At 42.5% G+C, this 23,513-nt stretch overlaps 4 protein-coding genes across 6 annotated transcripts in view; 3 read left to right on the forward strand and 1 right to left on the reverse strand.

Annotated features, from left to right (window-relative positions):
* The first annotated feature begins 2,079 nt into the window (after positions 1 to 2,079).
* On the forward strand, positions 2,080 to 7,264 carry LOC308324227 (NADH dehydrogenase [ubiquinone] 1 beta subcomplex subunit 10-like). Its single transcript, XM_080776223.1, has 4 exons — positions 2,080 to 2,350; positions 3,987 to 4,125; positions 5,198 to 5,337; positions 7,100 to 7,264. Exons 1-4 carry the CDS (start codon positions 2,203 to 2,205, stop codon positions 7,192 to 7,194), a joined length of 522 nt encoding a protein of 173 aa, XP_080632349.1. The 5' UTR covers positions 2,080 to 2,202; the 3' UTR covers positions 7,195 to 7,264.
* Positions 7,265 to 8,521: 1,257 nt separating this feature from the next.
* rps2 (ribosomal protein S2) lies at positions 8,522 to 11,999 on the forward strand. Of its 2 annotated transcripts, none has more exons than XM_080776868.1 (7): positions 8,522 to 8,542; positions 8,889 to 9,026; positions 10,080 to 10,169; positions 10,400 to 10,507; positions 10,709 to 11,042; positions 11,469 to 11,560; positions 11,871 to 11,999. In XM_080776868.1, exons 2-7 carry the CDS (start codon positions 8,892 to 8,894, stop codon positions 11,946 to 11,948), a joined length of 837 nt encoding a protein of 278 aa, XP_080632994.1. In that variant the 5' UTR covers positions 8,522 to 8,542; positions 8,889 to 8,891; the 3' UTR covers positions 11,949 to 11,999. The 2 variants fall into 2 exon arrangements, with proteins under 2 accessions (XP_080632994.1, XP_080632993.1); XM_080776867.1 differs by having other exon boundaries at positions 8,533 to 8,560.
* A 1,106-nt stretch (positions 12,000 to 13,105) lies between these two features.
* Positions 13,106 to 22,069, reverse strand: LOC308323278 (RING finger protein 151-like). The gene is made up of 5 exons (XM_080775000.1): positions 21,952 to 22,069; positions 18,487 to 18,656; positions 17,167 to 17,263; positions 15,467 to 15,744; positions 13,106 to 14,081 (listed from the first exon to the last, which is right to left on the reverse strand). Exons 1-5 carry the CDS (start codon positions 21,952 to 21,954, stop codon positions 13,793 to 13,795), a joined length of 837 nt encoding a protein of 278 aa, XP_080631126.1. The 5' UTR covers positions 21,955 to 22,069; the 3' UTR covers positions 13,106 to 13,792.
* A 563-nt stretch (positions 22,070 to 22,632) lies between these two features.
* The window catches only part of tbl3 (transducin beta like 3), a 38,617-nt gene continuing 37,736 nt past the window's right edge, over positions 22,633 to 23,513 (forward strand). For both annotated transcript variants that reach the window (XM_080775302.1, XM_080775303.1), the window contains exon 1: positions 22,633 to 22,788. In XM_080775302.1, the coding sequence (XP_080631428.1) occupies positions 22,757 to 22,788 (32 nt within the window). In that variant the 5' untranslated portion in view covers positions 22,633 to 22,756. The remainder of the gene's footprint in view (positions 22,789 to 23,513) is intronic.

Raw genomic sequence — 23,513 nt, forward strand, 5'->3', positions numbered from 1 at the left:
TTCAATCAATCAATCTTCAATCCACTAACTAAACGCCAGGTGCTGTACCGAGGTAAATAATAGTTGACAGACCACTGATGAAGAGCCGTTCATTTGCCAGCTGCAGGCATTACATTTCAATGCCAATATACTTTTGTACTTTTTGCTCAAGTAATCATATATTAATTTACTTATATTGATCCTATAAACTATTTAATATAGGTATGGTTTAATTTGCCCACTCAATAGAGGATATATGCGCATGCATAAAGTGAATGGCAAATTGAGTGGCAAAGTTAATTTAATGTCGTTTAACAATAACAGTGTTTAACGCAATGCAATGCGGTCTTTTCTGTGTGGATGTATGGGGGGCTGTCAAGGCCAGAAAGTAGTTTTTTTGCCACTCGGCGTTCCCGGCCCCTCGCATAAGTTCCGGGTAATGGGTATGATGATGATGTCACTCGCATACCCTGTATTCTTTTAAATCCCAACTCAAGACTCACTTCTTCACTCTTGCTTTTAGTTGAGTTTTATAATATGTGCGTTCCTACCCTGTCCTGACTGATTTGCTGCATGTGGTGTTTTTATTTACTTTTTCTCTATGTTTTTATACTCTTATTTTGTTCTTTGGCATTGTTCTATCATTTTAACTACTTGTTTTATTGTACTCTATTTTTGTGTCCTGCCCTAGGCTGTGAAGCACTTTGAGCTGCATTTATGTATGAAAGGTGCTATACAAATAAAGTTTATTATTATTATTCATAATTAACGTTCCAATTTTGGAGGTCTGGCTCATGAACTAAAAACTGGTTCTGAACGGAACCGGTTCCCAACCGGTGGAAAGGGCGTCTGTGTGACTTTCCTGTCGTTGTGCAGTCTGAGAAGTATATAGGCCTACTCTGGGCTCTTTGGTGTGTAGAGCACATTAAAACCTTCTACAGAAACCTAGGTGTTTGTAAAGACAATGTTAAACTAGTTATGGTGACAACTGATGAGGTACTTAAGAAATTGAGTGCCCTCCAACACTACCCCGGCAACTACCACCCTATTTCTATTCTAAGCTCCGTCTCGAAAGTGAAATAGTCTATGAACAGGTTGAAAAGTATCTTGCCACAAATAAATTAATGTACGAGTTCCAATCTGGCTTCAGAACATTCCACTCCACTGACACATGCCTTCTCTATTTGAGCGACCACATCGAACATGAGGTGGATGCTGGCAAATACTGCGGCATGGTCATGCTGTACCTCCAAAAGGCTTTTAACACCGTGAACCACTCCATACTGGTTAACAAGCTAAAAGCAATTGGTTTTGATAGCACATCAGTGAGCTGGATGCAATCCTACCTGGAGGGGAGAGAACAGATGGTGGAGGTGAATGGAACACTGTCCCCCTCCCAGTGAGCTGTGGCGTTCCACAAGGAAGCATACTTGGGCCTTTACTGTTCCTAATATTATGTAAACGACATGACTTCAGCTTGTGACTGCAACGTGTTCCTGTTTGCAGATGACTCGGCACTGCTAGTCTCGGACAGGAACAAACTGCAGGTTGAAAAGGCCCTCAGCTCTGAACTGTGTAGAATCTGCACCTGGCTCGCTGATAACAAACTATCTTTACACCTGGGAAAAACTGAATCCATTCTCTTTGGATCTAATATAGTAATCTCAGCAAGGCAAATGGCTTATTGGTTAGAGTTACCTACCTAGGTTAGTAGGTTCCATCCTGGAGGCTAATCTTCCCGGTGATAAAATGGCCACCAACGTAATCAAAAAAGTCAACCAAAGAACAAGATTCCTTTACAGTATCTCCTCACTGGTCAACAATCAATCAATAAGATTATTTTCAAACAGTCCAACCGCGTCATCTTCTGGCAGTCCACGGCGCTACAACAATTTACCCGGAGCAGAACTTTTACCTTTGAAGCCAAGGAAAAGGAGAAAGAAGGGGAAAAAAATACTAATAATATAAAACAATTAAAAAAACTATATTAGTGAAACCGTTCACAGACCGTTCACATTGTAAATCCTTCATTATTATAACGCATAAAATAAGTAAATGGATTGGGTTTCTTTGACCTTCCTCCGCCATGTTTAGTCTTCCTCCTCTGCGCATGCGCTAACCTCCAAAGGACTGAAAGGAGAGCGGAAGGAGGACGAGGTCGTTGCAGGGTTTGTGTTTATTTCCTCCAAAAATATAACATTTATAAAAACATAAAGGGTGAAAATGCCGTCGGACTTTGATAAGGACGCCTACCCGGAGCCTCCTCGCAAGACGCCGGTCGCGGAGAAACAGACAGGACTGCCAAACCCGGCCCTGATTGTGTCCAAACTCTTCTACTACTCTGTGGATCTTCCTGTCACCACGTTCAGAGGTAAATAACACCGCATTGAGTCAGGTTTATATATAGTTACAACTCTTGACAATACAACAATTATAAGCCATGTCGGTTACTAAACTATCCATCATTTTTAGCTTGGGACCACCTTAGCTCTGGTCCATAGTCATAGCGTTATCTCTGATCCATAGCTCTAATGCGTTGCATTTGGAAACGCATTAGAGCTATTGACCAATACTCCTTCTCTAATGCTACAATGGCCCAGAGCTGTGGACCCCCTTAGCCATTGGTTCACATGACGCTCGTACTTCATTATGACAGTCATGTTTCAGGGCTGTCATGCATTATTAGACAGCATCCGTGATGATTCTTCTATTGTTTTCACTGACATTACTGAGCCAGTGAGTGGTACGAATGTAAACAAACAAATGGTCTGGTACTACCATATTGGTCAGGCTTTACCACTATAGTGCCCTACCACCAAACACTAATAAGTATAAGTATTTTAATCATCCTTGACAGAAGGACGTCTATAACACTACTAGACAAATGAAAGGTTGTGGCTGTGATGGGTAGAGTAAAACAGATCTGTATTTTGATTCATGATTTACAAATCAATCTGTAATAATACAAATAAAAAATCCCCTGTTGCAGTGTTTGTGAACATTAGTAGCTGACACAGGAAATAAACTTGGAAGCGCAACTTGATGCTTAGCAAGTTGGGGGCAAAAAGCATTTTATTGTACACTGACAACTGGGTCCTGATTTGCTGGACGAACTGACCAGGTCTACAATTTTAATTTATTGGATAAAAAAAGAATGTCCTAAGTTGCTGGACGAATTGACCACGTCTACAATTTGAATGTATTGGTTTGATTTGCTGGACGATGTAGATCAGTTCTTCTCACACATGTATGTGTCAAGCACAAGGACCCCTATACATCTGTGGCCACGGAGGCCATTTGCCAGACATGAGAATCTAACAACACGCATACGTTTGTTTTTAGATACGATTTAGTACGTCATTTGACAACTGTCTGTACTGTAGGTGGGAAGAGTGAAACCTATAAAAGTTGTTCTTAGTTCTCACAGAATCATTATAGGCATATATATATATTTGTATATATACTAATACCGGTGTGTGTGTATATATATATATATATATATATATATATATATATATTTGTTATGGAGGGACAGACAGTAGGCTGACATAAAATGGGGGGGAAGACATGCAGTAAAGGCCGTCGGGAATCGGGAGTCAAACCCGCGGCACACTACCAGACTGGATTACCAGCCAAGGTGCCTGGACCGCTGAGCCATGGCCCAGGCCGGCATAAATCTTTAAACTAAAAAAGAAAAAACCCAAAAATAATAATAATCTATTTATTTTTACAAAGTATGAAACGGTCCATAAGTGGTTAAACTCAACTGATCTTGATTTAGTTGGGGACCGCTGAAAGGACGCCCTGGCCATAGGGTCCAATGTGGGGTGTTGTTGTAACTTGTAATGTAGAGCATTGGATGTTATAACTCTGACAAGAAGACGCAAGCATTGACGGGCCAAAGTAAATGCCTGCTATAGCATGAATGAACTGAGCTAATGACATGTAGCCTTTCCTATCACACATATATAACCCTGCTGTGTCTACTCTGCACCCGCTCCATCCAGATGCCGTCGAAAAGATCCAGAGTGGCAACAAGGCCGCCTACTACCACCAGAAATTCCGTCGTGTTCCTGACATCCTCGACTGCCACGAGGGGGATTTCGTCTGCCAATACGAGGCTGAGATGCAGTGGAGGAGAGACTAGTAAGTAGTTCGATTTCCTCTGCTACTAAGAGGGCCAATATTGATATCGAGGTATTGGTTAACCCATTTTGGGGGCGGGAAACCCATTTGGTGTTTCAAGCATTATGTTATACTTTAGCTATTGAAACATAGCAGATCTACAAGCTCATAGCACGCCACAGAGTGCAGCGCTATACAAGCTTGTAGGTCTGCTATTTTTTTTTAAACCGTCAAATCATTTAATATTTATTTCAGAGCGAACATTTTTAACTAAAATATTTGCTTCTGGGGGGGTCCCTGGAACTACATATTTTGAGATGGGCGTCCGTGGGCCAATAGAGACAATTATGGGGGTCCTTGACATGAAAAAGGTTGAGCACCACTGACATAGAAACATAGGTTTTTCAAGAAACAGCCTCAGTCCAAAATGGGTTATATATATATATATATTGTGATTGCACTCTGTGACACTGGACTGTATGCATGATGACACCCATTTAGGCCTGACATCGATTTTCTTTTTTATGTATTTCTTTTCTGATAAACCTCATGTTTTCTATGTCAAGGACCCCGAAATTGATATGTAATATGCCGCCAACCCAGTCTGAACATATGTTGTTCCAGGGACCCCCCCCCCAGAAGCAAAGATTTTAGTTTAAAACTGAAACTCTGAAAGAATATATATTCAAAGATTTGAGGCACATTTTCACGATTTTTAAAAAAATAGCAGACCTACAAGTACTGGCCAATTTAGAAAGAAACCAGTGCTTCACATCTTTTATTTAATGGATGGTGTCGGACTCGGGGCATTCTACATTTCGGTGGCAGAGTAGTAGGATGAGAATCCTCCATGTTTTTTCTTCATGTGGGTAGTTACCAGATGATGGTCGCTCCCTCGGGTGTTTTGCGGCTGTGTGTTTTACTCACTTTGCAGTGAGTTGTTCAGGTATGAGGGTATTGAGGTCCCTTTGATTATCTTGAGAGGTGAACCTAAACGTTTTTGTAGTCTTGTTGATCCAGTTGAAGCACCAACCGAAACCTTTTTCACGTTTGTACCTCCACTGAGCACCTTGTCGATTTGTTTGTTACTCAGCAAGGTGGACCAGGAGATTATTAAGACGGTCCAGGACCGTATGAGGGCCTGTCACCAGAGAGAGGGTCACAGTTATCAGGAGAACTGTACGAAGGAGATCCAGCTGTTCCACGACACCACCAAGGCCTACAATTCACGATGTAAGTATTCTGTGCGCATGTGTGCGTGCGTGTGTTGGCCATTATAGGCAAAGAACCAATCGTGATGAAATCCTTAAAAAAAAACTAAAAAAAAAACATGCTGTTTTCTATCACCAGCTATGGCAAACCTTTATATCTGATGGTTATATCTGATTCCCTGATGAAGGCTTAACCGCCACAACTTTGGATTAATTTGTCTTACCTGCTACGTCCTAATAAAATATTGGCACTCTCTGGCTATTGGCGTGTGCGGACACCTTCTTGTTTTTTCAAGATTCCCTCTGCGAACCTTTATATCTGAGATTCTGCTATTCCAAAGATATAACAGTTTATATTATAAACATAGTTTATATAGAATTTAAATATACGATATTACACTGACAACAGGCATTGTTTTCTTAAATTCTTTAAAGGAGTGGCTGTCACAGATGCTTTTATTCAGATCAACTTAAAAAGTGAGAGATCAGAGTACATGACATGAACCCTAGTCCACTAACGACAGGGAAAATGGAAAAGTCAATTTACAATATGGCCAGTTCTATCCAGAGCACGGTAAAACATTGTCAAATGCAGAGAGACAGTGTAGTGCCTTTAGCCTGACACTCAGCCTGAATTTTCATTTCGTTTCAAATCGCCTGAACATAATTTTTTTATGTGGCTAGCGATTCAGGGGCTGGAGCCAGGCTATAGTGCCTTAGTACATTTGAAGAATTTGAAGAACCTACAACTTCTAAACAGTATAATATAAAAAAAAAGATATATATATATATATATATATATATATATATATATATATAATCTGTGCACAAACTATAGGATGCCAGGTCAACAAATGAACGTGGCATCTGTCTAAAATAACATGCTATACAAATTACATGTTCACCTTTGCATAAGACTGCATGGGAAATATGTAAGTGCTACAACACGACGTACTTACTGTATGTCTGGTGTAACTACTAGCATCTATTGAAATACAGTATAGTAGCTATATGAAGTAGTGATACAAGAAAATAAGGAGTGGAATCTGAAGAGGTGAGTTTTCAGACAGTGAGTGTCCTCAGTCCTGGGAGCCAGGAGAGAGAATGGTCGTTTTGTATGTCCTGGGGTCACTCGCTCATCCCCTCGATTCCCCTGCAATTTCTCTATTGAGAATAGCATCTTAATATTGTCTACTATAAGCATTGTGGTCCACAAATAAACAAGCTGTCTCTGCGTTATTCTCAGGGAGGTGTCTCCGTATCGTTTGAGACAGTCGCATGATACAGTCTGTTTCTGGCGAAAATGTAACTAATTCAGTAGCAGTAACAATAGCGTTTTCTCACAGTCAGTTGATTCTTCATATGCATATGAGTGAAGCGGCCTGGATGATTTGTTTATTTTTCAAACAGTCCCTATATGAGGCGATCTAAAATCCCCCTATGGGGATTACAATGCAAATAAAAAGTACATGAACCTGTGGATTTGCGCCCTCTACCGATATTGACGTCAGACTTTGGTGCTCTATATACATGTAGTCAAATCAGCGGCGACAACTAGTACAGGGGTGCCTGGTAGCTGGAGCACCCCTGAAGAAAATAGGAACACAAAATAGCATCCCCTGAGCTTCCCTCCCCCATGACTGGGGTTTTTTGTCACGTAGTCACACCTTTACGGGGGTGGTGGGGGTGTTCTCAGAACAGGTATTCAAATGCTGGTGGCCCCTGACAGTCATAAGAGGAATTCACCCCTCTCATTCGACATGTTGATGTTCATGTGTTTGCAGATGCTGACCTGGGAGCGTACGCAAGTGGAAGGAAATGTCTGATGAAGCAAAAGGAGAGAATGATGGAGGCGGCAGCCAAGGCTCAAACAGCCTAATAAACTGTTCTGAAGCTTTGCCCTTCTTGTATTTAATGTACTACTGTAAAATAAATCTTTATGGGACAAACGGTGTGCCGACGTGTTCATTTATTTACTGTACATCCAAGTGTATCTAGAACATTGGCCTTAAACCTGGTGGTCACCATATTTTAGGAATTATGCAGACGATGTCAAGTCTGACATCCTCCAAGCTTTCTTTGTCATATACATATTTTTTTAGGGAGGGAGGGAGAGGTGGCTTCAACATTTTAAGGTCTCGTACGCATGGAAAGAAAGAAAGTTACCATGTTTACCCAGGGTAACTGGACTAAGCTCAAGAACCTGTTTACAGCCAGGCCCTGCTCATAGAACATTTCATGGTAGGCGTTCAATGCCTTGTTCAAGGGCACTTCAACGGTGGTAATTGTAACGTGCCGGTCCGGCGATACGAACTAGCGACCTTCCGATATTAAGACCGCTCCGCAAACCGTTCGGCCACCGCTGCCTCATAAGGACTTTAAATGCCATTAAATGGGGGCCCGTAGACTAATGCATGTCAAACTGGGTGGTCCTTGCAATTAAAATGTTTGAGAATCACAGGTAGAGCCACACAACTCATCTCTTATTGGGGTCCCTGGCATAACGTTTTCAAATGGGGTTCTGCGGGCATGAAAAAGTTTGAGAACCACTGCCCTCGGGTTCTATACTGGGGGTGGGGGATAAAACTATGATGACGATCATTTTAACCACTTTATCCATTTATGTGTTGGCTATTCAAACAAAATCAGGTACAAGCTTGTGAGCTTGTATATCTGATATGGCATCACTTCTGCTATTTTTGAAAAATGTTGAATAAAATGCAAATCACGTCAAGCACAAACCTAGCAAAACATTGTGGGGGGGGGGGGGGGGGGCTCTCCTGCGGCCAATTATATTTATAAATCAATCTGTGGGTCATTGGCACAAAAATGTATGGTGGTATTTCTGTGAGAAGTAGTTTATTTCTTTCTACTGAATATCCTGTGGTTTCACATAGTTCTCTTAATACTGCAACAACCCCCATAGGCATAAGTTGTTGAATAATAAAAATACATTAAAACAACAACACAAAATACAAGCCAAATTGTGCTTATGAAAATATGAATGTAGACAAGGATAAGAAAATGGTGGGTGAGAGAATATAGCAGCAATCAATTGATCAAACTGAGCACTGCAGCAAGTAAACATGACCAGCAGAGGGCGCAGTTCTACCAGAGTTCTCCAAACTCCATGTCCGGTCTGCTCGAGAAGGAAGTATCGCGATAACACCCTGGTATAAAACACCACCGGAACTGGTCATCGGTCTTCTTCCTATTTTATACTACACGTAAGTCGTGTGTGCTGGGTATGTACAGAGCTGTCACTTCCATACAATCCTCTAATTATCTACTCAATCCGTCCATTAAACGCATGGGAATTGTTAAATAACTTATCATTGAACCTTTTAGAACCATTGGATTTTGTTATTAATTGACCTTGGATCGGATAATGTTAAATTAACATGGCCAAGCCCAATAGCCAAAAACATGGCGGTGATGCTCGTGTGCATTGTGAACAGAACACTCAACATGCTTAATGCGCAACTGCGCATACATGTCAGAAATACATTGAATCAAGGCCGTTTAAAAGCCTGGCCTTGTGGTTAATTGTACCATGTTTTTGTGTGCCAACAGCAAATGGCGGACAACGCCGGTGATAGAGGAGGTTTCCGCGGAGGTTTTGGCGACAGGGGCCGTGGTCGCGGCCGTGGACGCGGCAGAGGCCGCGGCAGGGGCCGTGGAGCCCGGGGCGGCAAGTCCGAGGACAAGGAGGTAAGTTGTACATTAAGAAAACGATAGGAGCCATAAAATGTACATTTACAGAAAAACATTGTGGGTAATTTCTTTTGGTACGCTAGGCTAGAAGACTTCTCTAGCCGGTCAGTTGCAAATGTCAGACAGGTTCTCTTTTGGCGGTTTTGAATGGAGCGTAGGGGAGTCCTACTTTTTGACGGGTGATGATGGTTTGGCAGTACACTTTTTGACAGCGTTCCAGTAGAATGAATGCAGCCCCATGTTTGTGCTTGTGTTGAGCATTTGCGAGGATGTTAATCATGCTTGTGCTAAAATTACAAGAACTTGAATCTAAACTGTCAAATGGCATGATGGCATATCCACAAACTCATAAAGCTGCCAGGCATTGTTGTTGTTGTAGATTGGCCATTTCTGTAGTTTTTGAAATGGGGGTGGTTCCATTGACTAAATGTGACCACATATTGCCAATTTGCCATTGATAACGAGTGTTATCAGCTTGTGGATCTCCTCCCTTTGCTATGAGGTTTCCACCCGACATATGATCACGTCTATGTTTACAATTCAAGCATTGTAAACTCAAACCAATGTTTGTACACAATTCTCCTGCTCTGCCCAGCTTCACCTGTACAGTGGCGATGCTGACTTACGAAGGAGAGACAGTAACGAGTATATTTAATGCACGGCAGAATGGCCTTGCTAGTGGTCTCTTCTGTTCCCCTTTTCTGTACTCTACACAACTTCCCAGGATATGAATCCCAATGCATTTTTCCCATAGGCATTTCTTAAATGATTTATTTAAAGACTTTTTAAGTGTCGTACGAAGCCAACTCTTGTCGTGACAAATCACAACACACACAATATTTTGGACCAAACAAATAATTACAAAGAAGAAAAACACAAAGTGTTGTTAACCTGCCGTTTTTTTCAAATTCTTTGTTTGGCCCGAAAAATGCATTGGGATTAATTTCCTGGGCCACTCGTTGTTCTGAAAGGGGAATGGACTGCGACGCTCTCTAAAGGAACACTCTGAACTGTTTAAATTAATTTGGATGCATTGTGTCACCTCCTCAGTGGGTTCCAGTCACCAAACTGGGCCGCCTTGTCAAGGACATGAAGATCAAGTCCCTGGAGGAGATTTACCTGTACTCTCTGCCCATCAAGGTAAACAGTAGTCACTTGTGACTGGTCCTCAAAGCAGGGGTGGCTAAATTATGTGTGCTTTAATTTTAATCATTACATTGGTCAAAGGGTATTTTGATGTTCACTGGACAGTAAATTCTGGAAGAAATGACCAAATTGTGTCTTACTCTTAACAATAAATATGTTCTTGGTTTGCTGTCTTGTAGGTCTTTAAGTTTTAACTTTGACACTTTTGTGACATTTGTTTCCAGGAGTCTGAGATCATCGATTTCTTCCTGGGCTCTGCCCTAAAGGATGAGGTCTTGAAGATCATGCCTGTCCAGAAGCAGACCAGGGCCGGACAGCGCACCAGGTTCAAGGTGAGCTGTCAATGCTTCTCTTTATGCTGCACTGTCGTAAAACTGTCATGCGCTGAAAATGGGTGGATCTACAAGCTCTCGACGATTTGTGAATGCCATGCGTTGAGAGCTTGTAGATTGGCTATTTTCATTGCAAGTCACAACAATTAAGTCTTCATCTAATTGGCTTTGAAAACCATATTGATATTGTGTCTTTTGCAGGCCTTTGTTGCCATCGGTGACTACAACGGTCACGTGGGCCTGGGCGTCAAGTGCTCCAAGGAAGTGGCGACCGCCATCCGCGGTGCCATCATCCTGGCCAAGCTGTCCATCGTGCCCGTCCGGCGAGGCTACTGGGGTAACAAGATCGGCAAGCCCCACACTGTGCCCTGCAAGGTGACGGGCCGCTGCGGCTCGGTCCTTGTGCGTCTGATCCCCGCCCCCCGTGGTACCGGCATCGTGTCGGCTCCCGTGCCCAAGAAACTGCTCATGATGGCCGGTATCGACGATTGCTACACATCCGCCAGGGGGTGCACTGCCACGCTGGGCAACTTTGGTGAGAATTATTTGATGATCCAAGGATCAGTTAATATGTTTTTTAGGTGATATTCAACTGTAGCAGTTCTGCAAGCTTAAAAATGTGTTTTGCGATCTGCTGCCTTTGCCATGAGGTTTCCACCCGACATATGATATTCACATGTCTATGTTTACAATCCAAGCATTGTAAACTCAAACCAATGTTTGTACACAATTCTCCTGCTCTGCCCAGCTTCACCTGTACGTGGCGATTCTGACTTACGAGGGAGAGACAGTAACGAGTATATTTAATGCACGGCAGAATGGCCTTGCTAGTGGTCTCTTCTGTTCCCCTTTTCTGTACTCTACACAACTTCGTACCTATAGTAGGAAGTTAGGATCCCACTCCGCGGCGCGTCACTGCTCTCGGCCCAGACCCTAACACTTGTTCTCCTGTCTCTTGCAGCCAAGGCAACCTTTGACGCCATCTCAAAGTCTTACAGCTACCTGACCCCTGACCTGTGGAAGGAAACCATCTTCACCAAGTCTCCCTACCAGGTTGGTACAGTCCAGTGTTTCCTTCCTGTCAGGGCTCAACTGTCAATACATTCCTTAGCAATCACAGAACATGAAAAGTTCAGGTAGATTTTTATAATGGGACAAAATCGAGGGGGAAAAAAAAAGCCTTCTACAGAACAGAAATCTGACACTGGTTATATTTCGTATATAAAATAATCCCAGACTGAATGGGTACAAAGACTATTTTATACTGAGTGATCAACATGCTCACAATGTGAGCATCAAAGAGACGTGTTCAGTAGAGATGTGAGCTGAGATGATGGAACTGACTGTGTTTCTTGTTTCACAGGAGTTCACCGACCATCTTGCAAAGACCCACACCAGGGTGGCTGTGGCGAGGACTACACCTCCTGTCCCGCCCTCCTAAAAATAATGTTTGTTTTTTTACAGAATAAAATGTTCTGAAAAGCCACTGTAAGCAAGTCTTGTGTGCATTTATTTTGTGTACGCATCCTCCATCTCTAGTCTCTACATGAAGCAGACATGCGCAAGGGATTTCTAAATTGGAGGTAGCACTGGAAGTTGAGTCCTTACAGTTCTAGGTTCCACAGATAAATCTGTAAAGTCTTAAACTGTCGTTTGCCCCTTGGCCATAGTTAGATTTTCTTGATTACTTTTGATGCAGTAAGTGGTCTAATTTTTCAGGGATTCTAGGCTACCTCCTTTGTGTGAATAATGGCGCTGATTTGGCTGAGCAAAGTACATATTGAGGATAAAAAGTGAATTGAGTACGCAAATTGTGATTGGCCGGAATGAGATGGTGTATTTATTAAGAGTGCCCCTCACTTCACATGGTTGTGATGTGTAGGTATCAACTCTGTATATTGGCTATGTTCACAATGATTTCTGGATCAAGACTAGTCAAAACTAAAATGCTTCTCTCATCAGGACTGAAAAGGTTGAGAACCTCCATTGGGATGTTAAGGCATTTAAGGCCAAGGGTAAATAACTGGTAAAATGCTGTGATTTTGCAATGGCAGGGAAATGAGCAGAGTACGCTGCAATGTAATCCGAATGCTACTGATGTAGAGGGGATTAATCATGTAGTCTGAACTGTAAGGTGCGACTAAAACGCAACATTCCAAATAAATTGTATATCTTTAAATTTGGTTAAAAAAAATTCAAGTGGGTTACATTTTCATCCACTAGGATTTATAAACTTGTGCTATTGCCTTTTTGTTGCATCATTTCAAATGTAACGTTAAATATATACTGTAGGAGTTTGCTCCTCATCGGATGGAATTTGTATCGAGTCCAACCTGGTTTACGGACTGGGAGACCCCTATAACGAACAAACACTAGCATTAGTTGCTATGAGAATACAGTATACAGCTATGTTTGTCAGTGAAATATCCCAGGCCCTCACTACAATGAATTATGCCGTACACCACTGTGTAGTACTGTATCATGTGTTAAGAATATGAGGAAACAATGTGATAATTCCTTTATTCACCGAGGTGGCAAAGCAACATTCACAAATCTTGTCACAAATTCAAACATTTCAATTTATATACCTGCCCAGATTTTGGGGCAGCAGTGGCTTAAGAGTTAGAGGAGCGTCCCGGTTGCCAGTTCAATTCCCTGGACGGGCAGTAAAAATCAGGGTCTGGAAGTGATTGTAATCACTCACCCAACACTGCTGAAGTGCCCTTGAGCAAGGCACTGAACCCCCAACTGCTCCAGTGGAGCTGTATAAGACTGTGGTTGTACTGGTCAGGTCCCAGGTTTTAATGTGTGTGTCTGTCTGTGTGTCTCTTAAGTCTACTGTATGTGCAGGGTATTTCTGAAAATGAGCACTTGTGCTCAGCTACTACCCTGGGTAAAAAAATGATTTAAAAACATCTGAAACACACTTTCAAAGAGAACAACGACCATGGGCATTTCAAAAATGAATTGCACACAAGCATGCACAGCCACACCAGTGGTTCTTGTGGGGTCCGGCCCGGGCAACCCCAGTAGCTCTCTCTCTCAAGTGAGTTCCAAGTGGTCCCTATAGTAAAGTTTACAGAAACAAAATTAACCTATACAGATCTGTAACTCCGAGAAGTGTACACAATGGAACCAGATTGGACCCGTAACGTTTCCATTTTGTACACTCAGAGTTATGGGGGGGTCCGTACGTATAGCCTAATCAATAACCAAACTGTGAGGGTCCTTGAAATGTAACTGTCAGTTTCAGAAGTAAAAAAAACAACAGCTCTCCTGTCTTCTTTATGAGCCGCTGCTGCTGCTGCTGCTCAGGGTCCCGGCTGCAGCGGAGGAGGCGTTGGGACTACCAGCAGCGCTGCTGGCCCCCTCCGCCCCCAGGCGGAGGTGTTGTTGTTGTTGGTGGTGGTGGTGATGGTGCTGCCGGTGGTCTTCCTCCTCCACCGGCTCCGCCACCTCCTCCAGGTCATCCATGACCTCCAGGCTCTCACAGATCAGGCCGATCTGCCTCTTCATGTGGGCCATGGTGCTCTGCATTCTCCTCATCTTCCTCTGCAGGGCAGCGGCGATGGCCCTGCAGTGGTGGTGGTGGGGGGGGGGGGGTTAAGTTAAGTTGGTGTCACCCAGAGTAATATAGTAAGAGAGTGGCGACACTAGCGTTGACTCACATTGTAGCGAATGCGGAAGTGCTCATTCTATATCTCAATGGGATAGTTCCAATGTTTGGAACTATAGCTCATATACTGTAGCCACCCGCTTTGCGGCGAGATCAAAGAGTGTCGCTACTCTCCTATACTCTAGTCTACACTCTGGTGTCACACTCAAAAGCTTTATTGTCACACCGGCAGGTTTATGAGTGTAAAACAGTGGGGGGATTTTTTTTGTGCAAGCACCTTTTTTTGTATTTATTTTTTCATAAAGGGAAGAAGTAGGTAACGGGTTATGGGAAGAGAGAGATATCAATAAAAAACAATGTATCTAACATACATAGTTTGTCTCTATTACGGTGTGGTATAAGTACAGTACCTGATGTAAGACATAAGGTGTGGCAAGTACCTCAACCTGAGGTAGGACAAAGTGTGAGATCATAGCAGCAGATACTGTACATACATCATTATGATACTGACATTAGTTAAGGTGCAAGAATAATACAAAATCATGGGCGAATGGGTCAAATACATTGCAAAAGTGCTTTGGACAATTCCGTATAATAACCGCCCGTTCAAATTTGATTATTTGGGGGGGGATCACAGCAGTGTTGTTTTCGTCGACTAAAACTAAGACGAAAATTTTTCGTCGACTACCTTTCACTGACGAAAACTAAATGAAAAGTAAGCCATGACAAAACTAAGACTAAATGTATTGACAATTTTGTCAACAGATTAAAAACTAGACTAAAATGTTAGGGAGGGACTAGTTGACAAGAGATCCAGTATAAGTCATTTTAGAATTGTTTGCATGCTGAAAATAGCCGATATTCGCGCTGCGCGACGCGTTGTGAGCTTGTAGATCGGCTATTATCTGCAAGTGTAAAATCAGTCATTACGACGGCATCAAGGCCCGCCAAAATACGTTTTAGTCAACCAAATCAATTGTAGATTTAGTTGACTAAAATCTTATGACATTTAGTCGACTAAAACTAGACTAACACTAAAACTAAATGAAAACTATTCAAGAGACTATATGGGCTCCATTTTCGTCACCGCTAAACCCCTTATCCCTAAACTTATTTGCCTTTGTTACTATTTTGCAAAACATTTTTGAATAGTTAAAAACGTGTCAATGTAGATTGGCTAGAACTATTCAAAAATGTTTTTCAAAATAGTAAAAAAGTTTAGGGATAAGGAGTTTAGCGGTGACGGGAAAAATGGAGCCCTGTGACTGAAACTAAAATCAAGCCCCGGAAAAAGCTTGATGAGAACCCGGCCGCATCACCCGGCCTATACTACAACAGCGTACCTGTGGTTCCTCTGGCGGGCCTCGTACTCCTGCCTCAGCTGCCTGTAGCAGTTGTGCTGGCTCTCGGTGCGGTGGGACAGCAGCGTGCCGCAGCCCATGTGGCAGGGCTGGCGCCAGTGGTCACAGTGGCGGGCGTGCGCGTCCAGGTCCCTGCGGAGCAGCTGCGCCCGACAGCCCTGGTAGGGGCAGGGGATGAGCTCGAACAGGCAGGCCATGCTGTGGCAGTACTGCTCCGACAGCGCCAGGGTGTCCGGGCAGCCGCGGATCTCGTTCTTGCACTGCATGTGGCCCAATGAAATGAGAGGAATGAGATTAAGTATAGCCTTGCCGAGCCATGAGGCCCATAGGGCAGGAGCCTATCTCCTGTTTCTGTAGCGTGAGGCAGCTTGATGTACAAGTACACCCCCTGGACATGACGCTAGTATGTCGCAGGGACTTACCCCCAATCCAACCCTTGATGCTGAGTGTCAAGCAGGGAGGCACTGGGTCCCATTTTTAGAGTCTTTGGTATGACCCGGCCGGGGATCGAACCCCGACCTCCCGGTCTCACGGTGGACACTCTAACCACAAGGCCACTGAGCTGGTAAGCTGAATGAGATTAAAATGCCTTCTAAATCCTGACGGTTTTCTGAAAAACCCTGTGTCATTCGTTCTCAAACATGTTCATGTCAAGGACCACCCAAAAATATATGTAATTGGCCTGCCGATCCCCACTTATGCAAAGATATGAGTTAAAAACGTTCGCTCTGAAAGAATATACATTCAAAGATTTGCGCCACATTTTCAAGATTTTTCAAAAATAGCAGACCTATACAAGCTTGTAGTGCAGTACTCGGTGCCGCGCTATGAGCTTGTAGATCTGCTATTTTTCAATAGCTAAATTATAACATAATGTTTACAACACCAAAAGGGGTTCCTGCCCAAAATGGGTTAATGGTTTCCATGCTAGAAGGCTTTCTTACCTTTATTTGTAGTTGCGTCCCCACCAAAGAGGTCCAGGTGTTATTTCAAGTGCAAAAGCGCATTATTGGCTATTTCCCCTAATATAAGCCCTCAATGAATTGAATTGCATTGAATTCAATGGGGCATTGGGGTGTTGTGATAATTCGCCTTTTTCCATCGCTCAAAAATCAATTGCTTTTGTATACAGTATCCTCTCTTCATAATGTAAATAGAAGTGGCACACTTTACTACAAATTTTCGATGGAAATAAGCGAATTAGCAGAAAAACCCAACCCCCATTGAGGGCTTATATTAGGGGAAATACTAGCCAATAATGCACTTTTGCACAAAATAACACAACAAATAAACAACTACGAATAAAAGGTAAGACAACCTTCTAGCATAGAATTCTCACTCAACAGTAAACAAACCAACATACTGTATAACAGCCTATGTATCTGCCCCTTTATAAAGGGACAATTTAATGACTTTTAAGAAATATTTACTACCAAATTGTCATAAGTAAGAGGCAAACATTGTGAAAATAGCCTACAAGCTTGGCTATACTTTCACAATATCTCTCTGTGGAACCATAGTCAAACTAAATGTGTATGTACGCCTACAATTTCAGGTGTTTGTCAGGGCGGGGGATCCCCCAGTTTAAAGAAAATAGGGTCGCCGCCTTAAAAGTACGTTTGGCTGTGCTCAGTGTGCTGTGTGTATATTCCAGAACTGTAGATGTATAAGATATTTCTTACCTTGACCTTTAGCCGTCCGATGGATTTACTCAACTTGAACATGACAAAGATCAAGTTATGGTTAACAGGCTTCCTGCAGCAGGGGCACGTCTCCTGCCTATAGAAGGGAGAAATGGAGAGACGAGGCGTTGAGAAACATTCTCAGTTGTTCTTGTTGAAGTAGTAGTATGGTTAGAATGCATTCGGCTCTCCTCTGTGTGTGTGTGTGTGTGTGTGTGTGTGTGTGTGTGTGTGTGTGTGTGTGTGTGTGTGTGTGTGTGCGTGCGTGCGTGTGATTGTTTATACTTCTTGTTCTGCCCAATTTAGTCGCTTTTGCCATTTGATTGGCTGCTGATTGACTCCTCATCTGCAGGTGTGGAGCCCCCGCTGCGAGGACGTCGTAGTAGAGCCAAATTTGTTCTAATCCTCCCATCCAACACTACCCATATACTGACAGGTGCCGCCCCACCCCATATAGGAATATGCACCGTGATACAGTGTTGTTTTCGTCGACTAAAACTTTTTCCACTGAAGAAAACTAAATGGAAACTAAATGAAAACTATGCTATGGTGACTAAAACTAAGACTAAATATACTGACAATTCTGTCAACAAATAAAAACTAGAATAAAATGTTAGGAAGGGACTAGTGGACAACAGATCCAGTATAAGTCATTTCACACTTGGTTACATGATGAAAACAGCAGATCTACAAGCTCACAACGCGTCGCGCTGCGACACGTTGTGAGCTTGTAGATCGGCTATTTTCAGCAAGTGTAAAATAAGTAATTATGACGGCAACAAGGCCCGCCCAAATACATTTAGTAGACATATCAGACTGTCTAGCACAGTGGTTCACAAAGTGGGGTCCGGGGACCCCCAGGGGTACCTGAGGGAGTTCCAGGGGGTTCCCCCAGCTAAATGATAGTTTGTAACCAAAATGGCCCCTCATGGGTCTGTAACTCTAAGAGTTAAATTAACATTGATTTTTACAATATAAGTCGGGTGGTCCAAGAGTTAGAAATGCCATTAAATCTGTCCGTAGACTAATGCATGTCAAACTGGCGACACGTTGTTGTGAGCTTGTAGATCGGGTATTTTCAGCATGTATAAAAACAGTCATTACGACGGCATCAAGACCCGCCGAAATACACCTTAGACTAAAACTAGACTAACACTAAGATATTCCAGGTGACTTTAAAATGTGACTAAAACTAAATGAAGTGTCAGTCCAAAGACTATATGACTGAACTAAAACAGAAATGTGCTGCCAAAAACAACAATGTTTCTGGTGAGGCGGTATAGTCGATAGAGAGTGCATAGACGAGCGTATAGTTAGTACCTCTTCAGCCATTGTAAGATGCACTTCTTGCAGAAGATGTGGTGACACGCCGTTCTCACGGGACACCTCAGCACCCCCTGGCATATGGTGCAGATCAGGTCATAGTCGGGGTTCTCCACGAACATGTCCACGTCGTGGCCCCAGCTCTGCGATGACACTTCTGGGTCCGCCTGCAGGACGCAATGTTATACAAAGAGAGGTTGGTTGATTGGTTGGTTGATTGATTGATTGATTGATTGATTGATTGGGCACGGAAGTACAGTAAGACATTTAGGCTAAAGGGAGGACAATGTTTCCATTGTGGTCCTATTATTAAAAAGCTGCAACTCCGCTCCCCCCCCCCCCTCTCTCTCATTAGCAGGCAACAGTGCAGCACTGTCTCTCTCTCTCTCTGTTTCTGGCACAACAGCGCCCCCTACTGGTACTCTAGTCATACTGGTGCTCATTAACCTCACATATAGGTGAACCGACACACATAGGTGAAGACGGACATTGCTGTTCCTTGGAGTTCCTTGCACCACTCAAAAAATCACACTCGTGAGTGTTATCATCTTCCAACATCGCTGCCAATGTATACATCTTTCATGACGTAATTATCAGACAAAACAAACATGGACGAGGAGGAGGGGGCACGGTCGGTGGCAACGTCGGCAGTGCTGTCGCCTCACAGCACGAAGGTCCTGGGTTCGATTCCCGCTGGAGACGCTGTGCGTGATGGGGGGCGTGTTCTCCCCACCGCGTCATCAGTGCCGAAAGGGCCCTTTCTGTGTGGAGTTTGCATGTTCTCCCCGTGTCCCCTATAGGGTAGGTACCCTCACAAAAAACATGGAGTAATCCTGGTCTCTAAAACTACCTCCCCCTGGTCAGCCAGGGCGCCTGATGGAGGGGAAAGGAACTGGTCGGAATAACGTGTTCCTTCCACGCGCTATACGTCCAACCGGGGAAACTCCCCCCCTGTCTGGCGAAAAGAAGCAGCTTGGACTCCTCATGCATAGCAGGAAGCATGAGGGCAGTCCGCTGCAGTCCGTTGGCAGAGGAAGTGTATAGCACTCAGGATTTACATTAGATAATTGACACTGGGTGAAAAGATAAAACAAACTAAAAGACATGGACAAAACAAACATTAAACTCTGTTCATTGTTAATGGCATTTAATGTTTGTGTTAGTAACAAAACAAACATTAAACTCTGTTCATTGTTAATGGCATTTAATGTTTGTGTTAGTAACAAAACAAACATTAAACTCTGTCCATTTCAAGTTTGTTTAAGGAAAAACAAACAACTCAACAGAGCATAATAGGCTATTAACACACCTTGTAATCAAACGTATGCATGGTAGAGTTGTATGTTAATACAATATAAAGCTATAATTATATAACAATTGGGGTGGTTATATTTTGTCTCCCTGTTCTTCTATTGAATGTTTAGATCATGTCAAAGGTCAGGTTTCAGGATCTGACATGAATTCTGGACCTGATGGTCAATATTAAATTCATCCCCTGAGCAAGCAGGCTGCAGTTTTACCCATTTAGACCTGAGATTGATTCTACAAATGTCTGAAAAATCTATGTTTCTATATCAGTGCGGTTCTCAAATGTTATATGTATTTGGCCGCTGGCCCCCATCTGAAAATATGTCGTTCCAGGGACCCCCCAGAAGCAAAGATTTGAGTTAAAAGTGTTCTTCTCTGAAAGAATACATATTGAAAGATTTGCGATCTGCTATTTTTCAACATACAGCTAAAGTATTACATAATGCTTACAAAAACAAACAAAGGGGGTTCCCGTCCTGAATGGGTTAATTGTAAAAATGTCAGCAGGAAATAGAGGGTATATGTATGCATATAGTGAATGGCAGATCGAGTGGCAAATCGAGTCAGGCAAAGTGAATCGAATGTTGTTTAAAGTCATTTCATGTAATGAAATAGGACTTTTCTGTTTGGATATATAGGCTGTTTCAAGGCCAGAAATAGTTTTTGCCACTCAGTATAGGCATTCCCACATAACTTCCTGGAATGATGATGATGTCATGCGTATATACCCTCTATTAGGTCCAAATCCGGGGTAGAAGAGGAATACTATACACAGCTTCAATACGTGACATCAACAAAAACAAAACGAGCTATATTTACAGAGGAGAAAAAGGGCTAAACCATCATTTCAATGGCGTTTTGATATCTATCTTCACTTCACTCTTCACATGATTCAATGGATGATGACAGCACATTCCATTCCACATTATGGCGACAAAGTATAGTACTATATAGAATGAAATATTTTTCCAATGTCTGTGCTAAATGTTGGGGGGTATACCAGATCGTAGGTGGTCCCTCTGGTGTCCTGTATAGCTGTGGGGGTCACTTTGGAGAAGTGGTATAGGCCTACTTTATTTTAAAATGTAGTAGGTTCAGGCCTGGGCCATGCGGCTCAGTGGTCCAGGCACCTTGGCTGGCAATCCAGTCTGGCAGCTTGTGCCACGGGTTCGACTCCCAATCCCGACAGCCTTTACTGCATGTCTTCCCCCCCATCTCTCTCCCCATTTCCTGTCAGCCTACTGTCTGTCCCTCCATAAAAAATATAAAATAAATGCAAAAGCCACCAAAAAAAATCATTAAAAAAGAAATTAAAAAAAAAGTAGTAGGTTCAATGTCGTTGTGTCTACCTTATGGTCACTATAATTTATCTATATATATAGTTTTTGGCTTTTTGTGCCTTTATTGATAGTTTCAGTGAAGATGGACAAGAACGAGGGAGAGAGAGAAGGGGAGAGGCACGCAGCGAAGGTCGTCATGAACGGGACTCGAAGTCTCGAACACACAACACACTGTCAGGCCAGAGCCTATATATATATATATATATATATATGTGGCATGTGCCTGGACCACTAGGCCAGCGGGCACCCCAGTCACTATGTCTCAGTTACTTTTTCTGAACAGTATATGACTTGTAGTTCTTGGCTAGCTATTTTTCTTTAAAGTATAGCTAGTTATTTTGTATGAGACCGTTCGTTGCTTGTCATATATTCACATGCCAACGAAATGTATACTTGCCAAAACATTGTAGGCCTAATGAAAAAGCACACAACTGCCTACAGCCAGGCTACATTGTTGTCAAATGCACTGAAAAACTGAAATAACAATAGCCTTTGTTCTGGAAAGTCACATGTGATGTAAAAAAAAAAGAAGCAGGTAAACATTATGTTCTCATATACAATTGCAATTACTAATCAAGACATTTGCCTAAAAAAACAAGTTTTACAGTGAATTTAATATTTGAAGCCTTTGAAAAAACACAAAAAAACTACAGTAAGTACATAATAATCAATCATACAGCCAACTTGCTCCTATTCAACACACCAAATTATGAATAACGGACACATCTCAAATAGGAGAACAAACACCAGCTACTGTAAGCTACATTATAAACAAATACAATAAATAAACATAATATGAAAGTTCACAACTCACCATGACAATTCCTCTATGTTTTTACCCCCCTGATCCTGTGTCCATTCCTGTTGTCATAATAATATTATCAGTCCCAGAGTCCCCAGCACACACCACACACGCCCCCATTATCAATGCGCCACACACATGAACATTCCTGACACAACGACGTGTCGCGCGCGCTCACACACAATCACACATACGAAACCACTTAAATTATTATAGAAGGCCGTTCGTTCGAAGCCCGCTGTCCTTTCCGTGGCGTTCTAGCAGCAAACCTCACTAGTAGTGTCATTCTGTGTCAAACATAAACTTTTGTCAGTCACCGTCTGAATGCTATAGTCTCTCTCTCTCTCTCTCTCTCTCTCTCTCTCTCTCTCTCTCTCTCTCTCTCTCTCTCTCTCGCACCATCCATTGTCGCTCTTTTGTCACTAAAAGTGTCACTAAAATTGTCATGTGTCATTTATACGTTAGGCGGTTAATAGGTGAACAACAATGATGAATTTAGGGAATTTTATTTGATTTTATTTACTTGAATTGAATCCACCACGCGGTGTTTCGCGTCATTTTAGTTTTTCCATTAAATATTATTATTATTTGTATGTTTTATTTATCATCAGAAACCTTCCAGCCAATCAGCGCGCCGTGCGTCTGGGATCTGGATGACGCAGAATGCACGCGACGCACATCCACTCTCACTCAGCATGCAAGCAAGCATGTGAGATTTGTTGATGGTTGTTGAATGTGCTCTGAGTTAAAAAATAAAATAATAAGTGATTATTGATTCGTTTTTTGGGGGGGGAAACACTACTGTGTTTTTGTCAGGATGGCAGACACCAGTCTCCAGTTCAAAACCAAGTAAGTGCTCGTAGCCTACTGCATGTGGACCTATGATGTGGACTGACTACAGAAAGTACACTCATTAGCTTGTTTAGCTCAATGTGGCTAAGCTAGCTGTAACTACACAACCTCCAATATTGTTTTCATTGCTATTAGCCCCAAATCTTATTATACGAGTAACGCAAGAGAGAGAGTACCATTCTTTGTTTGCGGTTTCTCAACATTGTTGCAGTTGCAGCAATAACAACAAATTAGTACATAGTACATAGACATACTAGTACTGTAGTACTAAATGTACAGAGAAAAAGTTACATTTATCATAGAGGTGCTACTGCTAATTAATACAAAGGTCTAACATTGCTAACTACTGTATATCCAATCATTTCAGGCATAAAGAAGAAGTTCATGCATAATATTATGTATTTCATGCATATTTTAGCATAGCACATTTTCCATCCAGGTGGTGCCCAGTTGCCCACTATTCCTTAGTGTCCACTCGTCCTGTATCCCTTGAAGGTGCTTGTGTGCATAGGTCCTACTTCAAATATATAATATCATATGTACACATTTTTGTTGTTACAAGTATCATAATCTATTTGTGTGTGTGTGTGTGTGTGTGTGTGTGTGTGTGTGTGTGTGTGTGTGTGTGGGGGGGGGGGGCGTGTGTGCATTAATTTGTGTGTGCAGGTGTTTGTGCACAACCAACCTTTAATTTGCAAAGTCTCAGGTGCCTGTGATTGCAG

Source organism: Protomyctophum bolini (assembly GCF_963924005.1).
Source record: "Protomyctophum bolini genome assembly, chromosome: 11".
In the NCBI taxonomy this organism is placed as follows: domain Eukaryota; kingdom Metazoa; phylum Chordata; class Actinopteri; order Myctophiformes; family Myctophidae; genus Protomyctophum; species Protomyctophum bolini.

Coding starts and splice junctions, on each gene's coding strand:
- LOC308324227 (XM_080776223.1), top strand. CDS start 2,203: ATGCCGTCGGACTTTGATAAGGACGCCTACCCGGAGCCTCCTCGCAAG. Junction 4,126..5,197: donor ATGCAGTGGAGGAGAGACTA/GTAAGTAGTTCG, acceptor TTTGTTACTCAG/CAAGGTGGACCAGGAGATTA. Junction 5,338..7,099: donor CAAGGCCTACAATTCACGAT/GTAAGTATTCTG, acceptor ATGTGTTTGCAG/ATGCTGACCTGGGAGCGTAC.
- rps2 (XM_080776868.1), top strand. CDS start 8,892: ATGGCGGACAACGCCGGTGATAGAGGAGGTTTCCGCGGAGGTTTTGGC. Junction 9,027..10,079: donor GCAAGTCCGAGGACAAGGAG/GTAAGTTGTACA, acceptor TCACCTCCTCAG/TGGGTTCCAGTCACCAAACT. Junction 11,043..11,468: donor TGCCACGCTGGGCAACTTTG/GTGAGAATTATT, acceptor TGTCTCTTGCAG/CCAAGGCAACCTTTGACGCC.
- LOC308323278 (XM_080775000.1), bottom strand. Junction 17,264..18,486: donor ATCTTACAATGGCTGAAGAG/GTACTAACTATA, acceptor TCCCTTCTATAG/GCAGGAGACGTGCCCCTGCT. Junction 15,745..17,166: donor TCGGACGGCTAAAGGTCAAG/GTAAGAAATATC, acceptor GGCCACATGCAG/TGCAAGAACGAGATCCGCGG.